This window comes from Mus musculus, chromosome 13 (assembly GCF_000001635.26).
Source record: "Mus musculus strain C57BL/6J chromosome 13, GRCm38.p6 C57BL/6J".
In the NCBI taxonomy this organism is placed as follows: domain Eukaryota; kingdom Metazoa; phylum Chordata; class Mammalia; order Rodentia; family Muridae; genus Mus; species Mus musculus.
This window is the reverse complement of record NC_000079.6, coordinates 13,651,894-13,667,508: the sequence shown is the minus strand read 5'-3', so window position 1 is coordinate 13,667,508 and position 15,615 is coordinate 13,651,894. Positions and strand designations below refer to the sequence as shown.

General features: G+C 38.3%; 1 protein-coding gene across 4 annotated transcripts in view; it reads right to left on the bottom strand.

Moving 5' to 3' along the window:
- The window catches only part of Lyst (lysosomal trafficking regulator), a 188,493-nt gene that overhangs the window by 111,295 nt on the left and 61,583 nt on the right, over window positions 1-15,615 (bottom strand). For all 4 annotated transcript variants that reach the window (XM_006516561.2, XM_006516562.2, XM_006516563.4 and 1 more), the window contains exons 15-18: window positions 10,515-10,675; window positions 8,722-8,912; window positions 6,336-6,581; window positions 3,396-3,569 (exon numbers count right to left, since the gene is read on the bottom strand). In XM_006516561.2, the coding sequence (XP_006516624.1) occupies window positions 3,396-3,569; window positions 6,336-6,581; window positions 8,722-8,912; window positions 10,515-10,675 (772 nt within the window). The remainder of the gene's footprint in view (window positions 1-3,395; window positions 3,570-6,335; window positions 6,582-8,721; window positions 8,913-10,514; window positions 10,676-15,615) is intronic.

The window sequence follows — 15,615 nt, the reverse complement described above, 5'->3', positions numbered from 1 at the left end:
GCAGTTACTTAGACAGTTGTAAATCAATTTCCCTCAAGACCCAACTATACCACTCTTAGGCATATACCCAAAGGATACTTCATCCTACCACAAACACACTTGCTCAACTATGTTCACCTTGGCTTTATTCACAATAGCAAAAAACTGGAAACAATCTAGATGGCTCTTAAGAGGAGAATGGATAAAGAAATTTACACAATGGAGTATTATTCAGTTGTCAAAAAAATTATATCCTAAAATCTGCAGGCAAATAGAATTAGAAAAAAAAAATCATTCTGAGTGAGGTAAATCAGACCAAGAAAGATAAATATGGTATATTTTCATTTATAAGGGGATGTTAGTCATAAAGTAAATGATAACCAAACTATAACCCATAAACTCAGAGATGCTAGGTAAAGAGGAAGAGACAGGAGCAGAGGGGATGCAGAAATCTCCTGAGGAAGAGGTGGAAAGAGTTAAGAGCCAGAGGGGATGGAGGATACCAGGAGAATAAGGCCTTTTAAATCAGCCAAATAAAGTGCATATAAGCTCACAGAGACTGAAGCAGCAATCAGAGGGCCTACCTGGGTCTGCACCATTTCCTCTGTGTACATATTCTAGCTATGACTCTAGTACTTCTATGGGACTCCTAACTGGGAGAATGAGTATGTCTCTGTCTCTTGTGCTTGCTTCGGAGACTATTGTCCTCCTTTTGTGTTGCCATGTGCAACTTCAATGATAGTTTTTTGCTTTATCTTATATTTTACTTTGTCATGTTTGGTTGTTATCTCTTAGGAACCTGTTCCCCCACCCCTTAGGAGAGACAGGAAAGGAGTGGATCTGGAGAGAGGATGAGGAGGAACAGGGAAGAGTAGAAGGAGGAAAAACTATGATTGGGATATGCTGTATGAGAAGAGAATTTATTTTTAATAAGAAAATATTAAAAAGGTGGAATCACCATGCCTGACCTAAAGCTTTACTACAGAGCAATTGTGATAAAGACATCTGTTTCTTAACATAAGCCATCTCCAAGGTTGTTGGAGGAGTAATTACCAAGAATCAGTCTTCAGACCAATGTTGACATCTTAGTTCTGTAACTGTCTCGGGAAAGAAGATTTAAGGAAGTTCACAAATTCAACTAAGTGAAATAGGAAACAGAAAAAATATGGCTGTGCTTGTCAGTCTCCCCTTGATGTCCCAATTGCTTTTAAAGAAGGAAGTGCCAGCCACTGACCTACAAAAGTTGCGTTATTTCTCTCAGAGAAAGCTTCCATTTAAACCCAAGAGTTAGGACTCAGCAAGGAACACCCCCCCCACCACCACCACCACATGTAACTTAATGCCTGCCACTAAACTGACCTTCTAAAATCTTTGGCTGTCATGGTAACTTGCTGGGACATGTGTGTTTTCTGTGCCTATAATGGGCATGGAGCCTTCAGGATCCAGCTTCAGCAAGATGTTCTTAACCTTTCATGCTATTAGTATGATTGGGCTGTTCTACCACAAAGCTGAAGAGTCAAATGGGCAGAAAGGGGAACATGAGAGGAAAACATGCTACAAAGATGATGAGAAGAAATCAGGAGACTTGGAAAAAAGAAAATGTGCATGTCAGAGGGCCCACAGCATACTCAGGAAGGGTCAGCAGTAAAGTTATTGCCAACAGCCAACTTTTAGCCTGATGCCCATCATTTAAACATTCTCGGCATCTTCAGATCTATTCATGTGTGAAATGAGATAAGATTCATAACTTTTCCACTGGCAAGGAGGGTTGTATAATTTCAATACTGAATGTCTTCAAAGTTCTGTGGACTTAAAGGTTTTGATGTTTTGGGAAGGGGTACAACTTTTAAGAAGTAGAGGCCAAAGGGAAGCAGTCAGGTCATTGGAGTCACGTTAAATGGCACTGGGAGACTCTAGCCCCCTACTTTCTCTCTCCTTCACATCTTAGCCATGAGGTGAATGACTGTGTTCTTGCCACCATAAATTATGGGGTCAGAATATGGTCAAAGCAATATGCCCAGCTGACCATTGACTGAAACCTCCAATATATAGATATTTTCTCTTCGTTAGTTGATCATCATGGTGATCTATTATAGCTGCTTCTTATTAATGCTGAGGGCTTTCTAAGAAGCATGTAAAGAAAATGTAAAGCAAAATATATAGAGAAGCATTCTGATAATCTGGAAAGGTACATAGTATATATGTATTAATAACTTACCAGGAAGAGGACTACTATTAAATGTCAATCACAGAGCCATCCTATACAGGATATTATGTGACATACATTTGAGAAGGATGTGGACTTAGAATATTCAGTGATTTTTACATTTCATATTGGTAAGCCCTCTATGATTATCCCTTTGTTTCCATTTTGTTATAGAATTTTTCTTAGAGATTTTTTTTCTTCATATCCCTAGTCAGTTTTCTTCTCTTTTATCAAGTCTAAGTCTCAGTTAGAATTTCTATGTCAAATTGAACGTTCTCCTTGCTCTGAGGCTATGTGGAGCAATGATTTTGTATTTATATCATGGTAAGCCAACAAACAATAAATTTGATAAGTGTTTAGAGAAAAAAAAAGAAAATATAAAAAAGAAAAAAGAACAAGAGGATATGAAGTTGGGAGGCAGTCTTGTTGGGGTAGGGTCCAGGAGAGCTGGAAGGGAGAAGTAGGAAGTGGACCTGACCAAAGTATTTTATGTATATGTATGAAATTCTCAATAAGAACTAAAATATTATATAACAAAATTTCAGAGCTGGGAAATGGCTCAGTTGGTAAAGCGTCTTCCTCGCAAGAATGAGTACTTGAGTCCAAAACCTCTCATGAGTTAGCTGTGCCTATGCACACCTGTAACAGCACTAAGGCAGGGCAGAGACCAGAACACTTAGCCAAGCTGAACTTCAGGTTCAGTATGAAAGCCCTGTCTCAGAAATTAAGTTGGAGAGCTAGAGGAAGGCACCTGACATCCACCTCTGTCCTCTGAGAACACACACACACACACCTGTATGTGCACTCACCAGTGCATACATATCCTAAGGCCCCCTACATACAAACATGACAAACAACAAGAACAAATTCTAACGGTAGCAACATGGGTTGACTGCAGTAGTACATCCCAGGGGGAACTACAAGTGTGAGAGTGAGATAAACAAGTCCATTAGCCACAGAACAAAGGGCTTGCTGTAAAATACATCTGTGTCTATTTAGACCTGAAATTCTTATGGTTTATTTTCTTCCTTTCTAAAATACTTAGAAAGAAGAAAAAATTATTATGGAAAGAATCAAGAGTATCAAGGTTTGACTACATATACATTAGTAAGTTTCCTTTACTTACTAGCAACATAAAATGATTATGGAACATTTTGATAAGAGATGTCACTGCATGGAAACAACAAGAACAAATTTTGTGAAGTAATACCTTCAAAATGTGAAAGCCAACAATGCATTTCTGTTTGACCAACACTTGGTGAATCATAGAGAGTCCATTACAATTTTCCAGTTCCTGTGTTCTCTGTTGGCTGTACTTAATTAAAGACAGTATAACCCGCAGTGCTAATGCTTGAGTTTCTTCACAGCTACTAAGTTCAACAACCTGAAAACAAAAAGCAGATGTTTTCCTCTTAGTCTGTTAATAGTAAAAATTTAATGTATGTGATTATCTAAAATAATGTCATATCAAGTATTCTTGATGCTTATACTATAACTTATTTGTATTTAAATGTTAATTATTAAATATTTAAAATTATAGATAAGCAAAACTGAAAATTACAAATTCCATTCTTTTTAATTTCTCAAATATACTAAAATGAACAAAGATAACACTGACAGCCTTAGAGATCACTAGCATCTTATACTTAGTAATCTGAAATGGGATCATAGAATTTGAGTTTTCCATGGTCGACCAAGAAACAGGCTCAAGTGCAGTCAAGAGTCAGAGACACCCCCCATTCCCATTACTGGGAGTCCCACAGGAACACCAAAGCACATGACCGTAGGGTATATACAGAGGACCTAGTTCAGACCCATACAGGGTCTGTGTTTGTCACTTCCGTTTCTATGAGCCCCTATGAGACCTGCTTAGTTGATTCTGTGGGCCGTGTTCTCACGGTACCATGTTCAGTTGTGATATGAGGGTCTGTGCCCAGACTTATTGTATCTGGTTAGGCCATGTTCAGTGGATATCGCTGAGAGGCCTGCCTTTTTTTAGGTAAACAGGAGGACTTGATCTGGGGGAGAAAGGAGGACCTTAGAGGAGTGGAGGGAGGTAAACTGTAGTCAGGATGTACAGTATGAGAGAAGAATAAAAGTTAAAAAACATAAGAAGCAGACCCAACAACATCATGTGTTATGGGAGACATAAAGAAGCAAAGGGTACAATGTACCATGAGGGCTTCTGTGAAGCATAAAGATAAAGGCAAAAAGAAAAACCACATGTTGTGCCTAGTAGCATACTTCAATCAGTGCCTCTGATACCTCTGACTTATAAGGACCAGGCACGATTATCACAATAAAAGACAAAGACAAGGTTCAGATTTCTGAAGGCTGCACTAAGAAGGTAGCCTCAAGTGAAAGGCATACAAGGCCTGAATATGGGGAACATAGATAGGGACATGGGGAATGGGCACAGGGCACATCTAGAAAGGCACAGGCCTATACTTGGAACACCTAAAGGTTCACATTTCTGTTTGGCTTAAACAAACTAGGCTTAAAAGACAGGCTGTTTATATAAGGCTTTTAGGAAAAATACATTTTATCTTTATAGGAAGCAGAAGAATACTGAACACATTTTAAATTTTAAATGTGAAAACATACTTCAAGTGTCTATTAGCAAGATCATAAATATATGCACAGTAGAAATTAAATGTTTTCTTCTAGGATCCAATTATATTTACTACCTGGATAAAATAGGAAAAAAGGACATACATTTTGAAATTACAATGTGAAAGGAGATCACAAAAATCTATTCACTTAGATACTAGATGGGGAAAAGCAGTAGGAGGATGAATGACAAGACAGGAAACACATTAGGGTAGAGAAGATGCTAGCAAGACCTTTATTAAAACTTTAACAAGAACAAATGCTGGGGCTGGAGAGATGGCTCAGTAGGTAAGAACACTGTTATTCCAGAGGTCCTGAGTTCAATTCTCAGCAACCACATGGTAGCTCACAACCAACTGCAATGAGATCTGGTGCCCTCTTCTGGTGTGTCTGAAGAGAACTACAATGTACTCACATATATAAAAATAAATAAATAAATCATTTAAAAAAAAAGAGCAAATGCTGGTACATCCTTTGTGGCAAAATTAGATCAAAGGTGGCCTCATTAAAGGAAGCAAGTCCCTGAAGGACATACTGTGAAAATCTGATGATGTTTTAGAAATACACTTAGGGATAAAACAAAATGACATTCTATGGATAAAGGAAGATCCACATTGCCTTAAACAGGGGTATAGACCTGACGAAATAGAAATTATATGTAGCAAAACAAGGTTATTTGTGTCCAAATTGTGTTTTCAGCAAACCTTAAATAGGAAGCACTGAATTACGGACTGCTCATTCTCTGTCAGGAAAGATGTTCTTCCTGCCTGTGAGCAGCTAAAGAGAAGAGATAAATAAATGGTTTATTTTAAAATGATGCTTGTAAACAAAGTTTTCTCTCTCTCTTTTTTTTAAAAAAGAAAACATCTTGAATTTAGAGAGATAACTCAATGGTTAAGGGAGCTTGCTGCTTTTTCAGAGGACTTGAGTTTGGTTCCCAGCACCCAGGTCAGGTGACACACAAGCTTCTACCAGTATATACACATATTATGTGAATACACACACAAACACATACACATAATTAAAATAGATAAATCATTTCAAAACATTTCTTTCAGGCCAGGCGTGGTGGTGCACGCCTTTAATCCCAGCACTCGGGAGGCAGAGGCAGGTGGATTTCTGAGTTCGAGGCCAGCCTGGTCTACAAAGTGAGTTCCAGGACAGCCAGGGCTACACAGAGAAACCCTGTCTCAAAAACAAAAAAAAAAAAAAAAAAAAACAACCCATTTCTTTCATATCATTAGTATAGCATATATTTTCCTTTCCAAAGACAATTTAAAAACTCACATATTTAACATTTACTTGTTCCAATTATACTTGTAGATAGTAGAAAACTTCTAAAATCTTCAAAAATTAAAATAAACCCTTTTCATCCATGGCTGAAAGCTTAGTATCAGCTGCACTATGTGATAATTTTCTGTCTTAAAGTTTTACATAGTATAGTTAAGCATAGTTTTTTGGTATTCTATAAGAAGCCTTACAATTTATCACTAAAGAGATGGAGCTTCTGTTCAGAGAAAACTATGACCATGACTCTTACCCTAGCAAAGAGAAAAACAAATGTGCCAGCCCCACCAATCTCATGCAGAATGCCCTGGATGGCTTTACATTCCGTAGGTTGGAGGCCTTTGAGTTGAGAAGGTTCTAGCAAGATGCTCTGGGCTTCCTTTGAGCTGAAGGGTCTTTGAGAGGGCTGAGTTTTCACTTGGCCCTTGAGTCGAATCACTGGTTCATAGATGGTGTACTGAGCAGGACAGCAAGTTGTATAAACAACTGAAAGACTTTCCTAAAACACAAACATTTCATTTAGTGGCAAAACAGTTTAAAATTTTACCTATCAACTAGCAGATATTTCACTTAACTAATTTTTATTTTTTATTTTTTATTTTTTATTTTTTAAAAGATAGCCACAAACAAAGATAGACAGAGAGGCACAGCTGCCTCTCATAACAGCACTGACCAGTTAATCAAACTGTGACCAATGACCTGAAGCACAACTGAGGAGTCTGCCTTTGATAAATCCAGAATCAACATGATATTAAAACATAAATACTACTAGCTAGAGCTAAGCCCTTTTCTCGTTATTCAGAGAATGCATTATTAGCACTATAATCAAGCTCACATAGATAAGACCTTAGATATTTAATACAGGAGAGTTAAGTCTTCTGCTACGGTTAACTTATTTTTGGCACTGTTCTAAATTCTTAGAAATACCTGAACTCTGGACTAACTTACCCAAGTTTTTATTTTGGATTTGCTCATAGGCTGCCTACTTAGTTAAATGTGTCTCTGAGGGAGGAAGAGACTGTAGGAGTCAGAGGGGATTGGAGGACACCAGAGTATGGCCCACTGAATCAGCAGGGCTCACAAGGGCTCACAGAGACCAAAATAGCAAGCGTAGGGATTGCATAGGTCTGTACCAGGTCTTCTGTGTATATATTAAGGCTGTTAGCGTGACATTTTTGTGGGACTCCTAGTAGGAGGAGAGGGAGTGTCTCTGACTCTCCTGCCTGCTCCTCAGACTCTTCTTCCTATTGGGTTATCTTAGCCAGCCTTGATATGAGGGCATTTGCTTTGTCCTATACTATTTTGTTTTATCCTCTTTGGCTGTTCTGTCTTTCAAGCCTACTCTTTTCTGAACAGGAACAGACAGGAGTGGATCTGGGGGAGAGAGAAGCTGGGGGAGAGAGAAGCTGGGGGAGAGAGAAGCTGGGGGAGGGTCATCAGGAGGAGTGGAAGGAGAGGAAACTGGTTGGGATGTACGGTATAAGAGAAGAATCTATTTTCAATTTTAAAAAGGAATATCTCTGAATAGATTTTTCTTTCATTAAAACTAAGTTTCACACTGTCAGGATAAGTAAATAAAATTAAGTCAAATTTTTCCTTTCACAGATAGTAGTTTCAACCAACACTGGTCCATGTGAAACTTCTCTGATCTACTACTCACAGAAGTCAAAGAGAATCCTAGGATTTGGTCACTTATAAGAAGTCATAGAAATTTAAGTAGTCTCATTAAGCATAGCACATGTCTTATTTACAGTCCGGTATAGCTGACTGGTGCTATTAACAAGAATCCCCACCAGTAGCTCTTGAACTGTGCACTGGTAGGGCAAAATTAAAGAATAATGTGAAAAAGCAATAGGGAACAAATAGCAATACTTTGAAGGGGAAATGCCTACTTTACATTGATATTAATGAGTAAATAATGTAAACCATGAATACATGTTACTAAATTTTAATCTGTGTGTGTGCACATATACATGTTGCAACAGGCATGTGGTTTTCTGTCTAGCTTTACATGGGTCCCAGGGTTCAAGCTGAGCCTACACACACAAGGTCAGGCCTGCACAACAAACCTTTTTACCCACTGAAGCATCCCATAGTCTCTTAATACATGCAATTACAGCTAATATTATAAGTGAATCTTTGTATTTCTTTCCTTTTTTTGCATTATTTTCTTTTTTTTAATTAGGTATTTTCCTCATTTACATTTCCAATGCTATCCCAAACATCCCCCATACCCTCCCCCCCACTCCCCTACCCACCCACTCCCACTTCTTGGCCCTGGCGTTCCCCTGTACTGAGGCATATAAAGTTTTCATGACCAATAAGTATGAATAGAAATATAACATGATATTTAAAAAAAACTATATCAAGCTAAAAGTGTTGTATCTTCAATGTATCATAAACAAAAGATTATTAGGTATAAAATAAACAGCTGATAAAATTGCTATATAAATATAATTTCAAACAAATAAGAATACATACAACTAAAGCATGAAACAAGATTAACAGTATATTAAAGTGTTTCATAAATTCTTTTAAGAAAAAACTCCACATTCTAAGAAAAGAACAAAATTAAAAACTTTAGGAATCTAACTCACTGCTAATTATACATTCCAATGAACATATCTACAGAAACCTACAATTAAGAGACCAACATCCACTTCTTTCTTGGTCATAAAAAGGTCTCTGATTTCATCACATCTCAAAATGTCTTTATTAATGTATTTGGAGTAGTCAATGACTGGCTGTCCATATTTACACGGCATGATGGATGTGTAGTTGGGTCCACAAGCATACAGGAAAAAGGCCTCTTGTGAGCCAATTTTAGCTCCTGGATAAACAGAAAAGTAGAACTCGTTATAAAAAGCATTTCAAGTAGAATTTTTCATAAACAGCAAGAAAATGAGGTTCTGTGTGTGTGTGTGTGTGTGTGTGTGTGTGTGTGTGTGTGTGTATGTGTGTGTGTGTGTGTATGTGTGTGTATGTGTGTGTATGTGTGTGTATGTGTGTGTGTATGTGTGTGTGTGTGCGTGTGTGTGTGTGTGTGCGTGTGTGTATGTGTGTGTGTGACAGATTCTTTCAGTGCTTTACTGTATCTTACAAAACTCAAAGGCTCAGTTTCCAAATAAGTGTAAAGGACGCTAACCTATGTAGACTATGTTAAAGACGCACAGATATAAAGTAAACTCAGAAGCTTTTAATAATTTTTTTTTGTTCCTAAAGATGGTGAATTTTAATTTAACCACATTTAGGTTTGTTTTGCTGTTTTCTTTTTGTTTTTTTGGGGGGGGGGGTTGTTGTTGCTGTTTAAGATTTATTTATTTATTTATTTTTATGCGTATGGGCATTTTGCCTGCAGGAGTGCCTGGTGCCTGTGAATTTAGAAGAAGGCATTGGATCCCCTGGAACTGGAGTTGCAGATGGTTGTGAGCCACCATGTGTGTGCTGGGAACGGAACCTGATCCTCTGCAAGAGCAAGGAGTGTTCCTAACTTCTAAACCATCCATCCACCATCACCATCGCCACCGCTACCCTCTGCTTTGTGACAGGGTCTTGTTGTTGTTGTTGCTGTTTTGACTTTTTGAGACAGGGTTTTTCTGTATAGCCCCGGCCATCCTGGAACTAACTCTATAGACCAGGCTAGTCTCAAATTCAGAAATCTGCCTGCCTCTGCTCCCAAATGCTGGGACTAAAGGCGTGCACCACCACTGCCCGGCTGCTTTTTTGTTTTGTTTTCCTCTTTTTTAATAAATGAGGACCTTAAAAAATTGACGAAAACTCTTTCTTGGTACATTTCATTTTAAATGAAATTAGAATTGATGCCTTTATTTTCTCTCATCTAAACACACTCCAAATGCTACCATGTGCCAGGCTTAATATATTTCAATGCTTTTGCAAAAATTCACTATTTGGATAGAATGCACTAAAATCACAAATAGAAGAGGGACAGAAGGAGCTTCATGGTTAAGAGCGCTGACTGGCTCTGCCGAGGGCCTGCATTTAACTCCCAGCTCTTACATAGCAGCTTACAACTTCCTGTGGCTGTAGCGACACGGGATCTGACTTCTGTGGGCACCAGGCATATATGTGGTACACAGACACATAAGCAGGCAAAACACCCACACACACATTAAAAGTCATAAATAAGATTTACATAAATAGATTTCCTAGTTATGTCATTGTACTTCCTAAGCAACGCTGATTAAGTGTATGGGGTGAGGTTAGAAACTACATCTCCATATCACTTAGCAACTGTAAGGAAATATTCCGTAACAAAAACGGTAAAAAATATCCTGAACGTGAGTGTGAGAATCTTGGGAATGAAGTACCTATTAAACACAAGTCAAGGAGGAGAGACCAGGATTGCTCTCAGGTTAATTTATGTAAGATGAGTTAATTTAAAGTTTGTAAATGTTTCATGGGGGAAATATACCATTGAAGAGGAGCAAGTTCCCCAGGTCCCATTTTCCAGCTAATTGCAGAGACTCTTCTTGGGATGTTAAGCAATGACCAATCATGCAAAATGTTTTATTGCTGTCTGATGATAAGCTTGTTTTTCTTGGGAGCACAAAATCCAAGATGACATCAGTCTTCCTACATTAAAAACAAAAGTTAAATTAATGATATGTAGGAATACCATGAGCGTTTAATAAGGGGAGATTCCCGAACTTCTCTAGGTCCTGAGTTGTATTATAGACAATGGAAAGGAAAAGAGGGTAGCCTCTGTCTCTTGGTCAGAGGTGCAGGCAGCAGACAATACCTGTAGAAGAGATGCCAAGCGATCCTACATATTGCCAGGAAGAAAAAACACATTTGCTCCACGCTCTTTGTCTCCTGGCTCCCACACAAGCCCCTTCCTGGCATTTGCTCCACACTGTCTTTGTGACCTGCCTCCTGCATGTGTGCCGCCTTGGCTTACAGAACAAAGTAATAATCTCTCCTTATTTTGTCAAAGTCTCACATCTTGGCAATGATTTCTATTTGGAAATCAGTTTCCAAATGTTCCCAACTTTTTCTGTATTAAACGCTAAAATACCAGTGTTTTTGTATTTTGTTTTCTAATGCTAAAGATTACAGAAATTTTGTTTGTTCTGTTTCTCTGTAAAGGCTGGTCAAGAACTCTTATGTAAAACAGAACTGGGACAGGTAAAAGTAAGGTTTTCTCAGAGACAAACACAAAGGCTGACGGGACTCCATCACCTGAAGACACTGCTAAGTGCAAGTCCTGTTTCAGGAATGCCTTAAACTCCATATTAGGGCAATGAGGATGACTTATCAAGGCAAAGTCTAAAATTTTGAAAATGGAGACTTACATGGATAACTCACTTTAAGAAATTAAACCTTTTTAATACATTTATTTTAAAACTTTAGTCTCTGATTCACATTTAGTAAATAAAACCAATTATCTTATAGTAACATTTTTCATGTTTAAAATCACATTTTTGTATATATGTGTGTATATTTCTGTGTCCATATGTACACTAAGTCTCAATACTTGTAGAAGTCAATTCTCTCAATTGAGTTACAGGAATCAAACCCAGACTGTTAGGCTTGGTGACAGGAACCTTTTCCTGCTGCGCCATCTCATCAGCCCCAAGAGGAATACACTATACACATACATACACATACATATATATGTGCATATATAAATAATAATAAAAGGAAATAAAAATTTCCATATATACATATATATTTTAAAAAGGAAAGAAATGAGATACTATGACTGCCTCCTTTCTGGACTAATAAATGGCCACAATTAAAACACTACCGCCACCTTGTAGCATTATGATTTACTTTTCTTTTTTATTTTTATTAGATATTTTCTTCATTTACATTTCAAATGCTATCCCAAAAGTCCCTATACCCTACCCCCGCCCTGCTCCCCAACCCACCCACTCCTGCTTCCTGGCCCTGGCATTGCCCTGTACTGGAGCATATAATCTCCACAAGACAAAAAATATGGCAAGATGAATGTAAAATAAACAATAAATACTAAGCATATCTCTGTCACACACTCTTATGTGATTCTGGTGCTAATAAGCTATTTTTCCAGTGTTGTTATGGTTTTTTGTTTTTGTTTGTTCACTTCTCTAAGGTAGTCTCCCTCTATAGTCTAGGCTGACCTTGAACTCACAGCAATCCTCCCGTCTCAACTTCTACAATACTGGAATTACAAGTGTGAGTCACTATGCTTAGCCTGCTATTTTTTTTATTAAAATAACTCCTTGAAATACATTCTTTGTAGGAAAACAATACATAGCTTCTAAAATAATAAAGAATCAAATTTAAATCAACAAAATAATACTGCTGACCTTTGTCACTTGTTCACTGATCTGTTAACTAATGAAATTAACTTCTACCAACTGGTAAAAAAAATGTCTTCAAAGCAAAGTAAATTAGTAAGTGGGAAAGGAAGGAGAGAGCAATGTGTGAGTCAAGAGACTATACTCACTAACTGCAGAAGTACTCCTGACAACCTCCTCTCTCACTCTGAAAGTGCCTAGGAACTAGAGTACGGTCCTATAGCCATCAAACGTCCTGAGGAAGAAAGGGCTGAAGGAGCAGCACAGTACACAGCATGACCACCATCTAGGCTCAGAGCTTCAAGTATTGCCTAGACTGCTCCCATGTAGCACAGCTCCAGGCAAATTTCATTATCCCACTGCAGGTCTCAGTTGAGCCATGTAAAATAGTCAAGTCAATAACATACTACTTCATAGTGAAGTATATCCCATAGAGAGGGATAAAATGAGGCACAGTGCAAAGACAAAACACAATGACGGGCAGTTGTTACTAGCTTAAGGAATGAGGAGATTTTTCAAGAAGAATGGGGTCCATATCCAGCTCTAATAGTTCCAGCCCAGTGTCCTGAAAATAAATTTATATTGGGTATAGCTGCCATTCAGGCCTAGTCAGTTAGGAATACTGTTTTGAAGATAGATTTTCTTCAATAAATCAACAAAACTAAACCTGAGTTTAACTTCCTGTAGCAGACATCATAGACTACCCCAACGCCATTCTTCGTTCTCTCTCTCAGTGATTGAAAGCTGATGGTTGAAAGTAACCGGTGCTTGCAGCCTCCTACAGCAGTGCCATGTCTAACACACAATAATTCCTTGATAAATACCTGATAAAATTCACTTAATTTGTGCTAAGGATATATATGACTTCAGTGAACTTCTCTCTCTTAATTTTTGAGAGGATTCAGAGGCAACATATATAAAACACCTAGCAAAAGGTCTAACAAGTATATAACACATAACAAACTTTTATTAAAACGTTAAATTATAACTGTCAGCTTGTCACTCACTCTTGCCAAGCTTTTTTTCCATCTTTTCTACCCATTTTTCTTTCTCATGACTCAACTGAGACTCCTTCCAGCCACCTTTATAATTTGTGCTGGTTAGTTTTTGACAGCTTGGCAAAGTCGCCCAGGAAGAAGGAGTCTCAGTCGAGGAACTGCCTTTATGAGACTAGCCTGTTGGCCTGGATGTGGGATGTTTTCCTGATTGCTGATTAATGGAGGAGGACGTGCTATGCTGCAATACCTATAGGCAGGTAGTCCTGTGCTAGATAAGAAAGGCAGCTGAGCAAGCCAGGGGTCAGCATGGGAGTGAACAGCATTCCTGTGTTCTCTGCTTCAGTTCCTGCCTGCAGGACTCTGCCTTGCGTCCCTGCCCTGGCTCTCCTAAGTGATGGACTGTAACCCATAAACCAAGTAACCCTTCCCTCTCTCCCTGAGCTGCTTTTGGCTGGTGTTTCATTAGAGCAAGCGAGGGCACAGCTCATTCAGGGTTAATGTTTTCATCAAGAGAGTCTACAAATGTTTATTAATTTGGTTGTGAAGTTTATGTGGCAAAAGTCATGCAGTATCCTACCTGAATCTGTCACATTGTATGGTTCTAAGACCCAATCTAAGTCTATTACCAAATATAAATGCGTTATATTCTTTAGCCATTTAATTTCTTTCTACCTAACTTGACTTAGGTATTAGCCTTCTTTTTTTTTTCTTTCAATTTTTTATTAGGTATTTAGCTCATTTACATTTCCAATGCTATACCAAAAGTCCCCCATACCCACCCACCCCCACTCCCCTACCTGCCCACTCCCCCTTTTTGGCCCTGGCGTTCCCCTGTTCTGGGGCATATAAAGTTTGTGTGTCCAATGGGCCTCTCTTTCTAGTGATGGCCGACTAGGCCATCTTTTGATATATATGCAGCTAGAGTCAAGAGCTCCGGGGTACTGGTTAGTTCATAATGTTGATCCACCTATAGGGTTGCAGATCCCTTTAGCTCCTTGGGTACTTTCTCTAGCTCCTCCATTGGGAGCCCTGTGATCCATCCATTAGCTGACTGTGAGCATCCACTTCTGTGTTTGATAGGCCCCGGCATAGTCTCACAAGAGACAGCTACATCTGGGTCCTTTCGATAAAATCTTGCTAGTGTATGCAATGGTGTCAGCGTTTGGATGCTGATTATGGGGTGGATCCCTGGATATGGCAGTCTCTACATGGTCCATCCTTTCATCTCAGCTCCAAACTTTGTCTCTGTAACTCCTTCCAAGGGTGTTTTGGTCCCACTTCTAAGGAGGGGCATAGTGTCCACACTTCAGTGTTCATTTTTCTTGAGTTTCATGTGTTTAGGAAATTGTATCTTATATCTTGGGTATCCTAGGTTTTGGGCTAATATCCACTTATCAGTGAGTACATATTGTGTGAGTTCCTTTGTGAATGTGTTACCTCACTCAGGATGATGCCCTCCAGATCCATCCATTTGGCTAGGAATTTCATAAATTCATTCTTTTTAATAGCTGAGTAGTACTCCATTAGCCTTCTTATTCAATTAATTTAAAGAACTTCTAGTGGATACATTCTTGTAACATATGGGTTTGAGGGACAATATTACATCTCCAATAATTACTTACCTAGTATATATTGATCATAAATACATAATGCCCAGGTTTTTAGTTTGCTCCTCATACCTAAATATAGTCATCGATAGTATTCATTGGAAGTTAGTTTCAGGCATCCCACAGACACCAAAAGCTAAGAATATTCAAATCCCTTCTAGAAAATACCATATTTACATATAACTTACACATAGCCTCTTATATAAGTTAAACTATCTTTAAGTTACTTGTAACACCTAAAATAAATAATATAAGCCTTATAAATAGCTGTTATGCTCTATTGTCTAGAGAATAACCAGAAGGCAATACTATAAATGTTCATCATAGATGCAATTCTCAGATATTTTCAGTTTAACGTTGGCTGAATCCTCTCAAGCAGAATTCATGGATAATTTTCAAAAGTTATGTCTATGGAAGACTTCTGTACTGGAGTGATAAACAGGAAAAAAAAAATCCAATGCCGGGCAATGGTTGCACACGCCTTTAATCCCAGCAATTGGGAGGCAGAGGCAGATAGATTTCTGAGTTCGAGGTCAGCCTGGTCTGCAAAGTGAGTTCCAGGACAGCTAGGGCTATACAGAGAAACCCTGTCTCGAAAAACCAAAAAAAAAAAAAAAAAAAAAAAA